The sequence below is a fragment of the Sitodiplosis mosellana genome, unplaced genomic scaffold (assembly GCF_009176505.1).
Source record: "Sitodiplosis mosellana isolate CC-2019 unplaced genomic scaffold, AAFC_SMos_1.0 Smas_scaffold_6162, whole genome shotgun sequence".
NCBI classification, from domain to species: domain Eukaryota; kingdom Metazoa; phylum Arthropoda; class Insecta; order Diptera; family Cecidomyiidae; genus Sitodiplosis; species Sitodiplosis mosellana.
Genome location: NW_022601403.1, coordinates 872465 through 888648, shown reverse-complemented (window position 1 = coordinate 888648; position 16184 = coordinate 872465). Strand labels below are relative to the sequence as shown.

Sequence of the window (16184 nt, the reverse complement as noted above, 5' to 3'; positions counted from 1 at the left end):
CCCACAACCCTGTCAACGTAATTCTCTGTCTGAGCTTCTGCCGCTGAGCCAACTTTCTGTATAATTTGATTAATATGACTGACTCACCTTTCTGTCGAATATCTACCGCCAATGACTTGAATGATTAAATTCAAAAGAGTTTGATGTTCGTACTTTACCCTCATAATTACATCTCAATCAATTCTACATTAAATTTTTATTTGTTGTTCCGTTTTTACGCTTACTAAAATTTGGTCTTTCATGCCTAATGATTTTCAACCGAATAATTTCCATATTCTTATTTGATTGAATACACAGTAAAATGACCTTTTTTCCTTTGTTTTTGTTTGAAAAGTTATTCATTCCTATTAAAATAATATTTAAGAATGTTGTTTGTTATGATAATGAAATGTTGATGGTGCTTAGCGTATGGGTTATGTTTTTTGTCAGAGGTGCTGTTATTTCACTTAAAATAAATTATTCACTGTTGAATGTCTCTATTTTTTCTTTGTGACGCGGCCGCTTTTCACTTTTTTGATTGGCTCTTTGGCGCTGGCTTTTTTCGCTGTCGTCTTCTTCGAACGCTTGCCTGGCAATACATATTCTTCCGAATCATCGGCACCACCATACTTTTCCAATAGACGATCAAAGAAACAGTTTGCTGATGCCTCACGATCCGCTTGACGCCTCATTATTTGCTGCTCTAGGCTACCATTTGATTTGGACTTTTTCTCCAGCTCTTTTTTCGCCACTTCTGCTTCTTTCGCTTCACGGGCATATTTTTTGTGACGTCGCTTACGTTTTGCCTCCGGCTCTTCTGTGAATAGCTTGTATTCCGGCAAATCACCCGATGCAATCCATCCTGAAAATGGAAACAAACGAATTTAATATTGGTTCAATTTCATAGATTTTTTTTCTCGCAATTTGAGATTTTTTGACGATCACGACCATACACTTTGCCACTAGCCTTTAAAAATTAGCAATTTTTCCATTGGAATATTTTTCTTGTTCGATTTTGTTCTTTTTGGATTTTTTTTCATTCGTTTTTCAATTTTCCTTTTTTTTATTTCACGAATTGACTTGGTTGAACTTCTTGAATTGGCTAACAATTGAAATGATGTAATCAGAGTCATTTCTGGTGACTGCCGTTGAACGTTTTTTAATGATGCAAATGTGATTGAAACTTGATTCGAAAAAAAAATCGAGCGAGTATTATACCTTTGACCAGTGCCATGATTCGTGGTTCATCTTCCACTGTCATGAATGGGACACTGTCCATCATAAAATTGATGCAACCATTTCCACCCAAATATGCCTTACGAATATCACGCTCTTCCGTCTCAGAACCTAAAAGAATAAAACGATTAATTCATACCGAATCAAACGAAATTCGATGCTACCCCAGTGCCCCATAGTGCCGTGGATGTAGAATATATTCAAAGAGTTTGTCTATAGACAGTGTCTATTAGACATTGCCCAAATGCAGTCGATATAATGACAATGGACTCAACCTCCCATCTATATCATATCTATGTCACTATAGTGGGCAATGGGCTCAACATCGAAGCCACACAAAAACTCACCGATATAATTTTGGTGGAAATTTTCAATATCAGTCGTTGTGATTGGTTTGAAGTATTCACGCCATAGTTTCACCCAGTTGAGATCGCTTTCGCCATCATCATCGATGATTCCTTGTTCATCGTACAATGCTTTCTTGCTTGAGTCGGTCAGTACGCCATTAATTTTGGTCAATATTTTGAATTTTTCGGTGGCTTCCTCCTTTCCCGATTCAGCAACACGGTCCGGGTGGACTTGCAATGACAGTCGATGATAGGCTTTTTTCACTGGTGGATGAAATGAATTCGAAGAATTTGATTGAATTGAATTTGGTTTTTTTTTAACTAGAGTTTTAAATGCAAATTTGGATAAGATAAATAGTAAATGTTTGTGGCAAAAACAACGTTTTCTTCACAAAGGTCAAAGTTTGGTGATGATAGCCATCATCAATCTGTTGTGAAGAAGTGGCAATTCATTCTTAGGTTAACACTTGTGTTTCGTCACTCAATCGTGGTTGAAAAAGAGTTTTTTTTCAACAATTTTGGTTGTGATTAAGAAAATCGTCCATTTTTTTTCAGCAAAGTTAAGAAGTGATGAACAAAATCTGAAGTTGGAACAGTCAAGCAACAGTCATGGAACAGTCTATGTGTGCAAAACCATTGGTTCCATACGAAAATATCTGTTCGTTCATGAAAGTTCATTTCGCTGCAGCATTCAAACCATGGTTTTCTGACAAATTCCGATGTAAACTTCGTGTTTCTACATTTAAAAAAAACCCTAGAATTCTTTTGATGAGTCTCTCTTCCAAAAACCGAAAGAACATTTAAATTGATACAACCAAATTGTTTGCTGTCAAACTTTGTCTCGCTCACACCAATTGTCTCATTGACTCGTCCGTGTACGAATTGCTGTTAGCGTAAAAGAGATGTTGTTCGCAGTAAACTCAGTTTAGATGTTCTTTCATTTTAAAAAAACATCAAAAAACTGTTAATGGCAAAAATCCAAATCAAACGATTGTTGTGTCATAAGCTCATTTCAAAGACACAACGAATCAAAATCAATCTATTTCACAATAAGCCTTTGGAAGAAAAAAAATCTGTATTAATATCCACCGAACAATTCCACTTACCATCTTTTGGGAGTGAATCTTTTGTGAGATTCATTAATTTGTAAATGTCTTTGGTGCCGAAATATTTTTCGCACAATTCCAATGTGGTGGGCATATTGGCAAAATTTCGTTACTAATTTATCGCAAGAAAAAACTCTGAGAACGATTAATGAAGGATACGAATCAAATAGCGACTGCTTTGCTTGCAAATGAACCGATACAATAGACCGTAGCGACACAAACTGACGTTTGGCTACAACAACAAACACAATTGGAGAATGAGAGATTTGCGCGCCAGAATCAATTTGACAGTTGGACGATATCACAGATGCAGTTGTTTGGATTTCTCTCTTTCTCTCTCTCTTTGTGTCGCTGTCGCGAGTGGTGGCATCTTCAGTTCAAGGGTATTGCAATCGAAAACGAACGATTGACATGCAGGAAAGAACGATTTACATGCAATAAATGGGAAAATGAAAAGAAATGACATGAAATTAATTGGTAGAAAAAGATGCAATGAAATAGAACCGAATATTGAAAGCATCTGCCTTTATGAAATACATTGTTTGAGTGTGAGTGTATGGCATTTGGAGATCGAAAGAGGTCAGCTGTGTGTCAATGGTCTTGTGTATCGGAATTTTCGAATGTTTTGCCGTTTTTTTTTTAAACTTTGAGCAAAAGAAATAACGAAATTGAAACCATTGCTGGGTGTTCATATTTACGACTCGTTCGAACAGTGTCTGGATCAAGAGACATTGTCTGATAATGCGTCTCTGTTGCTCGTCCAAGTACACACGGCGTGTGAATGTGTGCAAACAACGACGCTGAATGATACAACAAAGAAGCAAGACAAGTCTATATCTTTTGAAAATGAGACATATATCGCGTTTGATCGTGACACACGGGAATCACAGATCAAAATAATGTACAAGAGCGGGATGTGTATGCGAGAGAGTGATATTGTGAGCCATAGTTCACAAGAATATAGGCGTAGTTAGATGCGCAAAGCACTTGTTTGATCACATCTTTTGATCCGTTTTTTTTTGTTAAGTGCGCCCGCGATTTCTTTATTCAACATCTTTATTCAAGTCGTTTCTGTTTTGTTTGCGTCAAAAAGCCGTGAATTGTATAATAGTTTATCAAAAAATCAAATTGCATAATTTTTCCTTTGTTTTTGTCTTTGGAAATCGTATTTCATCGTAAAACGACAAGTGATTATTGGTCTTACAACATAGGCCGACTTACGATTCACCGTGCGAGAAAAAAAAGTGTGAAGTGACAACGACGGTGACGACGGCAACAACGACACAGAAAACGCAATAAAAACGCAACACTATAAACAAAGCCAAGAGTGAAGGAGAATTTTTCCGTTGTGATTAAGTTGTGCGACCGGATTTCAAAATGTCCACCTGTCAAAGTGATGTAAGTAACACCAGAAAGGTAATATTGACATCCGTTGTCCGAACGAAATCGAATCTCCAAACAGCGAATAAACAAAAGGAGAGCGAGACAGAATGAGACGTGATCGTGAGAATGGAACGAACGACCATAAAAGCGGATACATATTTTGTCAATAGAGACTAGCACAGACAGAGAGTGATTTTGCATGAGCGCTTCTAACGAAAAAAAATTTTCTTTTATTTTCTTATGTTTGTAAAAGGAAACAAAACTACTACCACTACCACCACAGCCTGTACACACGTAATATTATTTAGTTTGTTGCACCATCACAACGGCACACTCAATCACACACACTCATTTCACTCGAACATTTAACCATGCATGCAAACGGTATTCGTGCCGTTTACTACCAGCACTCTCCCGTACACACGCACACACCCATACACGTTCTCTCATTTAATAACACGTACGAGAAAACCAAATTCGTAATGCCCGTTCTGTTTGACTGAATACGACGAATAAGACCCAAACAACAACAACAACAAAAAACCAATTCTCTCGCACACACAAAACAAAGACGGATACATACAGCCAAATAAGAAAAAATAAGAAACAAACAGAAGAAAAAAAAGAGAAGAAGAAAGAAGAAGAAAGAAGAAGAAGAAGCCAATATTGGAATTGAAACGAACTAAAAGAACCGTATTGTGTGTTTGGTCATAAAAGAAGAAAAAAAGTAGTAACAAGATCGCAACAACTTTAAACAAAACGAAGTACGAACAATAATAAAAAAAATAACGACATGCAAGTGTAGAGAAAAATGAACGGCTAAATAAATTGTGTGCGTGCATTTTTTTTTTCACTCTTAACGTCTCTCGTCGACTCATTCTTCAAATAAAACACCAAGTGTAAATAAATACAGAAAACGAAATATAAAAAAAAGCCAACAGAGAATAATCGTTGTATACAGAGTGAGAGATTAAATTAAAGAGCACATATCGACGAAAACAAAATCACAGTCAGAAGAGATATAGTTTTTTGCGTTCCATGCTTTTGTTGAATGATTATTTAAATATACAACTTTTTGTTTTGCCTTATTATTATTATTATTTCATAGGCATCGAGTGCGTGTGCATGCACGTGTGTGTGTATGTTTCTCTTCTTCAATTTTTTTCTTCAGCTTCTCTCTCGCTCACTCAAATTCGGTTATTTGTTCCATCGCTGTCTGTTTTTAGTTCACATGTAGTCATTTTTACACACTCACTACATTTTAAGATACACATACGATTTTTACCAGTTGTTGTTGCTGCTGCTGTTTTTTTTCCACTTCTGTTCCATTCCGTTCCGTTGTGCGTTCAATGTTGTTGTTGTTTTTTTCGCTTCTGTTTTTCATTTCGCGTATTTAGTGTGTGTGTGTGTGTATGCATTTGTGAATAGAAAATTGAACACATTTTACACGTTCTTAAAACGAAAAAAATTGGAATTCTATTCAAGGAGCAGAGAAGAGAAGAACACATAATGGTTTTTTTCATTCTAGTTTCGTTGAGCGGTTGTGAGGTTAACAAGCGAAGTGTGTGTGTGTGTGTGTGATCGTAGCTGTCGTTTGGCTTCTTTGCAACCACCGACCCAAAATATCAGTCTGAATGAACAGTGTTGGATTTTTTGTCTTCTTCGACCGACAAAAGTGTGGATTTCAATCGAATTTGTGTTAATCGTTTGTTATTATCGATTCTGAATCTGATTTTGAGTGTGGCTGATAGTGATCTGATTACTTGACAGAAATCGTCAAACTGTTGTTGTTTATCAAACCAAGTACGCTTTAATCACAACCATTCAATTTTTGACATAATTTTCATATACACAAACAAAAACAGCAATTAAAGACGTACAAAGAACACATTTTTGAACATTTTGTGTATAAAATCCGAAAAATATTTTCTTCTTCCGAGCATTTTGCACGAAAAGAACTAAATTGTGCCTCAAACTATAAAGAGAGAGAGGAAGAAAAAGACGCAGCTGTAAATATCAACACGTTCGAGCACAGGAACAATTGTTAGAATTTTTGCATTGTGGCTCATGGTCGTGTTACGCGAGATTTCGTTCTAGAAAAGAAAAGAAAAAAAAAACAGGCAATCGAATGCAATGACACACATCTATGGATATACATTGTGGCCCTATGTTAACAACTGTTAATTAGATATTATTATTAATTTTTCCATTGTTAAATTGTTGGGTCGGAGTGTGTGAGATCGGACGAGTGAGTGAGTGAATGAGGGAGTGAGTGTGTGGAAATCGCGTTATCAAAAGCAACAAAACGAATTCAAAGTCAAATCCCGAGAGAGAAAAAAACAAGCACATACAGAACATTTCAAAAGGGAGAAAAGTGATCTCTCACGACAAGATCTAATGACGGCACCCATTGTGCAATGTAACATAGTGTGTGAGCGAGAGAGAAGAGCGTCAAGTGCACGCCACAAAACAGTCAAACAAAGACATTTTACTGAGCTGCTGCTGCAGCATTAAATCAAGCCAACAATTTCTGTGTTGTTGTTGCTGCTGCTGCTGCTTCGGCGGTAGAGTGTTTTCAGTCGAATTCATCATTTAAAACGCTAATTTTGTTGTGTTGTTTCACTTAGAATAGATCAAGTTGCTGAACCTGGCGCGCACGCTCAAACCTTATTTAGATCAAAATCGTACCAAAAAAAAAAAAAATAATCACACATCACACGAACAACGAGCGACAGAGAAAGGGAACAACCTGCTGAACGAGATGATGAACGTGTGTGCACTTGTGGAGTGTATTCAATTTGCGATTCGTTTAGGGCCTTTTTGAGCTGCTTCAAGTTTCACTTTAAATTACAACCAACCGCAGTTTGAATCTCGCATTAAAAATGGGCTTTCACAGTCAAATTGAGCTGTTACACAGATAAATTTATAGTCAATCTGCGTTTGTTCGAGATAATGTCTGTGTAAAGACTGGTAGCTAGCTTTCAGATTAAGACTGCTCTGCGCCAAATTGCAATTAAAAAAAAACAATCAACACACTCATGAACAAAGAAACAAACGAACGAACGAACGATCTGAGTAGCCAATACAGTGACAATCGTGACGAGAACAAAAAAAACGGCCACCATAAGTGACAATCATGAAAATAGTGTTTAATATTCGACTTGAAGGCAATTGACCTGTTCAAACTTGGACGAAAGAAAAAGAAACACGGAGCCAGTTTCAAAAATAATAGATAACCGCGGACATAACAACGATATAGAAGAAAATCAACGGTAGAAGAAAAAAAAGAGTCAAACTTTGAGGGAAAAAAAGTTTTCTACTTAAAAAAAACAAACTCACACGTCACACAAAAAAAAACCAGAACATTTGAAAGTTGTGCGCGCTATTTGTGTTAATTAACCGCTGACAACGTTGAAACGGTAGCTGCGGCAACACAACTGCGGCGGCACAACCATAATCGAACCATATGCGACACTATCGAAATTGCAATGGTCAGCGAAAATTGCGTTTAATCAACATATCGGATTTGCGCATAAGCCCCGAGAACCAACGATATCAAAATAAAAGACGACAACGTCGACAACGACGACGACGGCCACAAAGAGACAACAAAAAATGTCATATGTGAATTGAATAAATTTGCGTAAATTTCTGCGCTGCGCAACTAAATTGGAAATTGTCAAGTGTGTTGAAAAGTCAGTTGTCGATCGCTGTATGAACACGAGAGCGAGAAATAGTGTGTGATTTATTCGGTGCGGTCGTAAAAATGTGAGGAAACGAAGTGCATCGAAGCGAAATTGACATCAAAACCACAACAAAAAAAACTGTGCAATCAAAACGCATCTCAGTTTACGAGTGAGAGACAACGACAAACCAACCAAAAAAAAAAATCTCTCACGGACGGTGAAAAGATGTCCTATACAACCGCCGAAACGGGCCGTGTGAAAAGTATCAAAAGTAAATTTGAGAATCTCAATAGTTTGGAATCGTTGGATATATCGGCTACGGTGCCGCATAAATATCGCAAACCGTCGCCAAGTTTTCTATTTAAACGATCATCAACATCGATCGATTTGCCGATTCATCGTCAGATTGCCGTGATCAATAGCAATAAATTGAAAATATCGCCACCAAAACAGCCGCCACCGCCACGGCCACCGTCATCGTCCATTATTGAAACCAATCATAAATCACCGTCCATAATTAATACAAATAAAAAGATTGGCTATTTACGGCGGCACAATAATTTGGATCGAACCGTTTCGGCCGATGCATTCGTTGTGAAGAAACGGAATTTAGCCGCCAATGATGAAGACACATTAAAACCGTTGAAAGAGATTAAAGAGAATGTTGAAGTGCGATTGACACGACACACAAATGATCCAGTCAAACGGAGTAGCATTAAACGGAGCCCCGCATTTCGTGTGGGCGACAAAAGTAACTGTAGCAATAGTAATAGTACGAAAAATGGGAGTAACAGCAACGTTTCGAAAGATAATGGCACAAAATGTGCGATCAAGTCAAATCGAACGACAGCGTCGACGACACCTACGCCGACGACAACGACGACGATAACAACGACGAACAACGGTGTGCCAGTCATTTCGCCGGAATTTGCGGAAAAGTTTGAAAATTTATTAAAACGATGTGATATTGAAACGAGACAGCAACTGGATGAGCCCGGTTTGACTGATACATTAAAGGCTGTACTACGGCAGCCATTGCCATCCGGTCCACCACCAAAGAAACCACCACGCACATTCATCGATTCACCGAAGCAAACCACAACAACAGTACAAACACCAGACACACCAACACATTCAAGCGATGACGAAAAATCGTCGACCAAGGGACGAAGTCATGTACCTGCTACTGTCACTGTTGCTACAGCACCGACCAATAAAATGCGACAAAAAATCGATTTGCTCGAAAATCAACTCGTCCTCAAAACGAATAACAAAGCAAAAGGTACGACTAGGAATGCAACCAAACATCCGTTTAGCAGCAGTCTTTTGAATTGCATCCCATGCTCATCGGCATCAATTTATGACACAATGATCATTGGGCCCAATCAATTCGGCAAGGTGATTACATCAAAAGAGCCGCCATCACCCGAGAAAATCCAAGCGGCAACAACGACAACGACGACGACGACGACGACGATCGGCAAAATAAATCGCAATGTTATACGGTCACCCAACAGTGAGCCAATTTATATGGAACCATTTGCACATTTGAAACATGCCGCTAAAACTGGAAACGGCACAACAACATCATCACCGCCACATAAATGCAACAGTTTCGGTGTTATTGTCTCACCAACACCCAGCCATTTAAGCAACGAACCAAAGCTATTGTCATCTTCACTATCAAACACATCATTCGATGGGCCCGAAAGTTTGGGCTCAAGTCTGACATCGTGCACATCATGCACGGCCGATGATCACTCCATCAACGATCTCCACGACATTCATTACATGGTGAGTTTTTGACAAACGGTTCACATGACAGGTTGCCAAACGCAAACACAAAAACATTTCAACGATATCACAGTGACCTCTGAATCGAATTTGTTTGTTTCTTTCTTTGAACGATTGGCTATATTCCGGTGGTCGGGTTTGTTTTCTCTTTAGATACGTGCGAAATTCGACACTCACACGGACATTTGCATTTCGCTAACAAACAAGTAAAAAAAAATTAATTAAATTTTGTTGTTTCTTCTACTAAATTAGTTGAATTAGTTTTTACATATAACCGCACACAAGATTTAACAAGAAAACCGCATGGCATAATGCACTAATTTTCATCATAGTTTACTTTTATCACACCATTTCAATACTGATCCATTGAATTCGCATGCTTGAGCTTATTTTTATTATTTCATCTTTTGTTTACAAACGCAATTTACGCAACGCTTTTGGCTTATTTGCAATCACTTTTGCACAACAAACGCACTTTTATTCCTACATTTATACCTTACCGAATCTCGATTCAAGCATATATTATAATTAATCGCTTTTATCTCGCCTTTTCCAGTGTACCAGCATTGAAAACAAAATCAAGAGCTCCGACTCCGATTCCAATTCAAATGAAGCGAATGATCAACCGCTGCCGAATACATACGACGAGGTAAATATGATACGATACGATTCGATACACAATGTGATCCGATGCGTGATGAATGTGTTTGTTATGACATTTATGATTTTTGTAGTTAGTAGATCAAATGGGAGGGTGTGATTTATTGTTATTATGGTCTCAATAATGTCAGAGAGTTTTTTTTTAGTTTCATTTTTTAACGAATTTTCGGCACATGAGCATTGTGCGGGTCCATGAAAGTATTTTCAACGCCTTTTTTTGGTGGATTTCAAGAAGTTTAGATGTTTATTGATCACTTTTCTTTAGATTTTTGAAGATTGCACAGGATTTTCAATTTTTTTTTTCGATTTCAATTGAAGTCAAAATAATCTCTTTATTTTCCATTCTTTTAAAAAAAATTTCGTAATTCAGATGAATTTTTTTCTGAAATTTTAACCAATTTTTGGAGAGGCTTTGACGAATTTTGAGCAAACATTTAGATATTTTGACAATTTATAACGATTTTTCGATTTCCATGAATTTAATGAATATAATCTGTGATATTTTGAGTTATTTACATTTTATTTCCACAAATAATGGCGTAATATGCTCGAAAAATCAATGTGGAAGCTTCTAAAGCAATATAAAACATACTAAAACCAATTCGTATCACAAAAATGTGTGATAAAGAACAATATCATTTTATGGAGATGTGAAAAGCATTTTATCGACACTAGTAAAAAAAATGTAGAATATTAATGTGGCACAGCTGTTCCCATTAACCCATTCAGGTCTAGTGGTTTGAATACGAAACATAGCAGCTTTTCGATTGTGTAGACTTTCGTAAAAGGTGTTTTTGTTTGGCGCTCAAATTCAATATTTTCTTCCGAATTTGGTTCCAATTTTGTTTTAAGAAATTGTAGAAAATGACAAAAATCCAATCGATCTATTTTTGCGTTTGTGTAAACTTTTACATCTAGCAGTTTGTGGTGTTTGTTGCGAATTTCTACGGCCTCAATCGAAAAATTGTGAAAAATCTCAAAAACAAAGTTGAAAGTTCGACGAAAATCCAACTTATTTATGAAGAATAATTTCTTTTTGAAGCTGAAAGAAAAATGCTGCGTGTGAATTTTAAGTTCATGTACTGCTTTATGTTCAGCAGCCTATTTCACCGAATGTTTTCATGAAAAGTTTTCATGAGATTTTCTTCTCAAGTTTTTTTGGTGAAACAAATGTATTCAAATGTAGCAATGAGAAAATCTCAATAGAAACGTGAAAATATTCTCATTTTTTTGACATTATCTTGAGCGCAAAATTTAAATTCTCATTTTTTTTTTGCCAACCATGATGTGATCTCACATTTTTGTGAAAAAATCTCGAAATTTCAAGTTGGTGCTCAAAATAATGTCAAAAAAATGAGGATATTTCCACGTTTTTATTGAGATTTTCTCATTGCTACATTTAGATATATTTGTTTGACCAAAAAAAACTTGAGAAGAAAATCTCATGAAAACTTTTCATGAAAACATTTGGTGAAATAGGCTACAGATCATAATGGGTTGAAATGTATTTTTTGGACCAATGTGCTAGTCGAGTATGGCCTTATTCATTGTATGACTCAATTGTCAAGTCTCAAGAAAGTCGTTACGATATGCTTAAACCGTCAGCGTTATCAACATAGCGAAAGTAAAACGTCAAACCATCTCGGTTTCCGAGGCATTTAGATCTCATGAATAAATATTTCCACATTTGACGAATAAGTGTAAGTTATTTAAAATAGTACAATGAATTCAGTCAACTCTTTGTCAGCGATTGATATTCGATTGCTTTTCCTGTTTGATGAAGTAAGGATTTTCTTTAAAATATAAAGAAGTGAGAAAAAAAGTTATGAAATTAAAAGTTCAAGTCCAAGCATCAATATTTCCATTCGATATGAATCTAGGGGGGAAAAGTTATGAATTTTTCTCATTCAATATTGAATCATTGAATAATAATTGTTTGATTCATTACAAAATATTATATTTAGTGTGAATAGCTAGCTCTTTTTGTTTGATCTCGAACGTATGTTTAATAAGAGTAGAATTTTTTTTAAGAAAATGGTCTAAATTTCGGTGTAAAGTCACTTTACTAAAGTGTATCCAATCCAGTCTAACATCTTTCATATTTCTCGTCCCAATTAGATAAATATTTTGGTGAATGCAGCATTTGAGCAGCACAAAGCGAATGACGGAATGGGAAATGCAATTGATTCGATGCAAGTATCGCCATCAATCTCACATTCATCATCGCCAACAAACAATGAGACGGTCAATCAAGAGAGGACAAACACCAAATTATCACGCCGATTGACCGAAAAGCGAAAAGAGTATGTGAAAAAAGTGTCTGTGCAACGAATCCAACCCGATAGCCTATTGTCAAACGATTCAATGCATCAAACATTCAAGTCAACGGTTTTCCGAACATTTTCGATAGACAATACTGACAATGATTCCATCAATAGCAATGGAAGCAGCGGTAATAAGCATGTTTCACCAAAGAATGTGGTCGGCAGTGTCGGCAGTGACGATCGAAATGACAACATTACGGACGGCCGAAAATCGGACAATGACAACGAAGTCGATGATTTGGACGGTGGCAATGAGTCCATTCCGTATGATGATGGTGGTGACACTACGCCAAAACTGTTCCAAGTGTGTTTATTGATTGGGTTCAACAATAGCACACGACAGGCGTATATCAAGTCAAAATTTCCGGCCGACGAAGAAATCCCATTGAACATTGAGCAGCTCGTATTCCCCAGTCGGAATCTCATAAATCAAACGCGCAAAAATCAAGACTACAGCATCATACTAACCGACGGCAATGGATACCATGTCTATGGCTACTGTCGCCGCATTTTGCCTGAAAGTTGTGAAATATGCCTGCCGCTGGCCTACTGCATCATTAGCGAAGTCAAAGCCCCTGGATTTTACTTTAAAATTTTGCGCGAGATTGAAACAAGACATGGCCAGGCAGAATTCCAAACCAATTTCCTGCTCCAGAGTTTGCAAACACGATCAATTCCGGCGGCGGGAAAATTTTTACATCTAAAACTTCCATTGTCACCGCGACCCAAAACCATTTCCACTCAGCACCATAAAGTAATGCCGAAACGACTTAGCTTAGAGGTGAATCCGAGGTGGTTAACCGAGTCGGCTGCGCAAGCAGCGTTCAGCAATTGTGAAACGGATTCAATGGTGGCTACAACGAAGAAGGAACGATCCAATCAAGCCAAGTCGTTGGTGCAGGAATTTGAAGAGAAGAAACAGAATGGCGCACCATTCGATCTATCGTTGATCAATCGAAGCCTATTCAATGGCAAAAGTAAATGTGATGAGATTTTTATACGACGACCGAATGATTTACGGCTTGAAAGCACCGAACTTAGTGATCTGTATCAGGCACTCGGCTCGGATCTACTGATTGTCGTCTTTAGTACGTTGTTACTTGAACGCAAAGTCATTCTCTGCACCGAAAATATTTCCATTTTGTCATCATGCGTCTTGGGATTACAAACACTTCTTTATCCATTCCAATGGCAACACACCATCATCACCATTCTACCCGAATCACTGGTAGACATTTGCGAAGCACCAATCCCAGTTTTGGCCGGCCTACTGAAACCAATCGATTTCAAAATTGAAGACGCCATCGTCATCGATCTAAATACAAAAACACTTTTACAGAAATGCGGCGATGAAACCACCATTCTACCCACATCACTCAGTCATTCGCTAAAAGTTTCACTCGAAATGGTCGATCTGCTGGATCAAGGCAAAATGCTCAGCAGTGTTCTTATTGCCGAAGCCTTTTTGAGATGCTTTGTTGAACTATTCGTCGGGTATAAACATAAAACATTTAATGTGAGTATGGATTTTGAGTCAAATACGATTCGTTTTTAATTGGATTTCTTTAGAATTTAGATTTTTTTCTCATTTTTTTTCTTCAACAACCATTTTGTGTATTTTAGATTTTTTTTTCTAAAAGAGCCAATTCTAATCTCATCCGATTCTATCTTTTTCAAAAAAAAAAAAAAACCAGAAAGTCGAGTTCATAGCATCGCATTCATCGCAATCGTATCGTTTATTTTTGGAGTGGTTTGTAGAAACGGCAATGTTTCGTCATTTTGTGCAGCAAAAATTCAGCGAACCAGATCCGATCAACGGGCCAAACACGGCATCTTGGATGGCTCAATCGAATTTCTACGATTTATTCGATTCACGAATACTGAAGAATGAGAATGAATCGAGTTCAACGCAACAAAATATGGAAATCATCATGAAAAATTGTAAAGTGATCAACAAAACCAAGACGAAAACATTCAAAGATCGCTTCAAAGATTTCATCAGCAGTAGCAGCAATAATAATTGAGAGAGATGAAACGAGATAACTTTCAATTTTTTTTTTACATGACAAAAATGAAACGAGTACCTCAAATCAAATACGTATATGTATTTAAAAAAGTACATATATAATGACATTTTTTTTAAAACAAAAATGAAAAAAAAAAAACAAAATAAATTGGGCAGCAATTTGAGTGGAATTTTTTTTTGTACATTGTTTTCACAATATTTATTCACTGGTCATTCAGTTCAGACGAGAATCAATTGTTTTGAATCAATTTGGCATGTCCATTGACATGCAGTCGCACAATTTTAACAACAAACAAATCAATTTAACGCAAAGTTGACCGGTCGTATTCAATTGTTAGTGTATTTTTTTTCACACGTGCACAGATATAGGCTATTTATGACACAAGTTTAGTAAATAAAAAATGAAATAATTTAAGTTCTATAAGTTCTATGTATTTATGTGAAAATGTCGACAAATCAACAATGTATCATTTTGAAATGGGAGCAAGAAGCCATAAATAGCAAGTCCAGTAGAAAAAAACTCTAAAGTTAGCAAATAACGTAGTAGTTTAAGTACAATTAAAAATGGAGATTAAGGGAAATGTTCTGGCGCGTACCTGGAGGATAACATCGAAGTGTTTTTCTTTGATGCGTGTGTGGATGGAGGAAATGTCAATTTCGAGAGCATACGTTCTAAATGTATGGGCTGATTGATGTAGCCGATCGGCCGAAATTTAAGACACCTTCAAATGGGATAGATTCAATCAATTCAATTGATTGCATGAAAAGAAACTTTCAATCGATTCTTCTTTAATCCGAACATATCCGACGGAGTAGTAAATTGGGTGCAAAACTGTGAATAGTCGCCTATCATATTATTTTAACGGAAGACTGTATGACGTTACGTGTGCCTTATCGTTGCCCCCATATCCAGTGACAAGATATATTAATTTATGACACACTTTAATTGCAACAATTCATTGTTATCATTTTCTTTCTTTTCAATTTATTGATACAGCAGTAAGGATTTACAATTATGTTTCGGAAATTACTTTGTTATGTTTTTTTGTGCGAATACCTTTGAAATGAGGCAATAAAATCGATAACAAATATCATATTCAATGAACCATGCGATTTAATTATTGTGTACTGTGCTGTAGTAATGGTAGAGAATTGCATTTTTGACACGTCATTTTCTGATAATTGGGAATGTACTGTTCCCATTGAAAGAATACAGAAATAGATATGAATGTGAATGGTGCTATAGAAAAAGAAAGTGCAAACATACCAGCAAGCGCCAAGCAAATTTTGTATAGGTAAAACGCTAAAGGCGACACGATCGAGTGTATCGCTGGTACCAAAATCAGATGTATAAAGAAACACTGATCACGGCCAGTAGCTGGACCAAAGTCTAAGACTTAGACTCTAAATTCGATGGAATACAACAAAAAAGTTGAGTATTATACTGATTTCCATGACACTCTCTTGAACATTTGCTGCGTTTGGTTTTTGATTTTACAATTTGAAATATTAAAGGCGCAAATCGGCTCAAGAGCCATCTATTGATAAAGCTTTAATTCATAGTATTTAATGGGACTGACAGATGCGAGAGAGTGAAACAGTATGAGGCCCAAGTGCTGAGATAACAAGACAGTTCAATATTT

At 36.7% G+C, this 16184-nt stretch overlaps 2 protein-coding genes across 16 annotated transcripts; one reads left to right on the top strand and one right to left on the bottom strand.

The window, feature by feature from the left end:
• Positions 1 to 166: 166 nt before the first annotated feature.
• On the bottom strand, positions 167 to 3577 carry LOC129574367 (J domain-containing protein CG6693-like). Its single transcript, XM_055456307.1, has 4 exons — positions 2669 to 3577; positions 1563 to 1826; positions 1198 to 1326; positions 167 to 841 (listed from the first exon to the last, which is right to left on the bottom strand). Exons 1-4 carry the CDS (start codon positions 2760 to 2762, stop codon positions 477 to 479), a joined length of 852 nt encoding a protein of 283 aa, XP_055312282.1. The 5' UTR covers positions 2763 to 3577; the 3' UTR covers positions 167 to 476.
• Positions 3578 to 3925: 348 nt separating this feature from the next.
• Positions 3926 to 15646, top strand: LOC129574366 (uncharacterized). 15 transcript variants are annotated; one of them, XM_055456306.1, is made up of 5 exons: positions 3926 to 4066; positions 6684 to 9531; positions 10088 to 10180; positions 12310 to 14031; positions 14210 to 15646. In XM_055456306.1, the coding sequence occupies exons 2-5, from the start codon at positions 7963 to 7965 to the stop codon at positions 14537 to 14539; spliced, it is 3714 nt and encodes a 1237-aa protein (XP_055312281.1). In that variant the 5' UTR covers positions 3926 to 4066; positions 6684 to 7962; the 3' UTR covers positions 14540 to 15646. The 15 variants fall into 15 exon arrangements, with proteins under 15 accessions (XP_055312281.1, XP_055312270.1, XP_055312275.1 ...); XM_055456295.1 differs by lacking the exon at positions 3926 to 4066 and adding an exon at positions 4372 to 4815 and having other exon boundaries at positions 6679 to 9531; XM_055456300.1 differs by lacking the exon at positions 3926 to 4066 and adding an exon at positions 4372 to 4950 and having other exon boundaries at positions 6679 to 9531.
• The last annotated feature ends 538 nt before the right edge of the window (positions 15647 to 16184 follow it).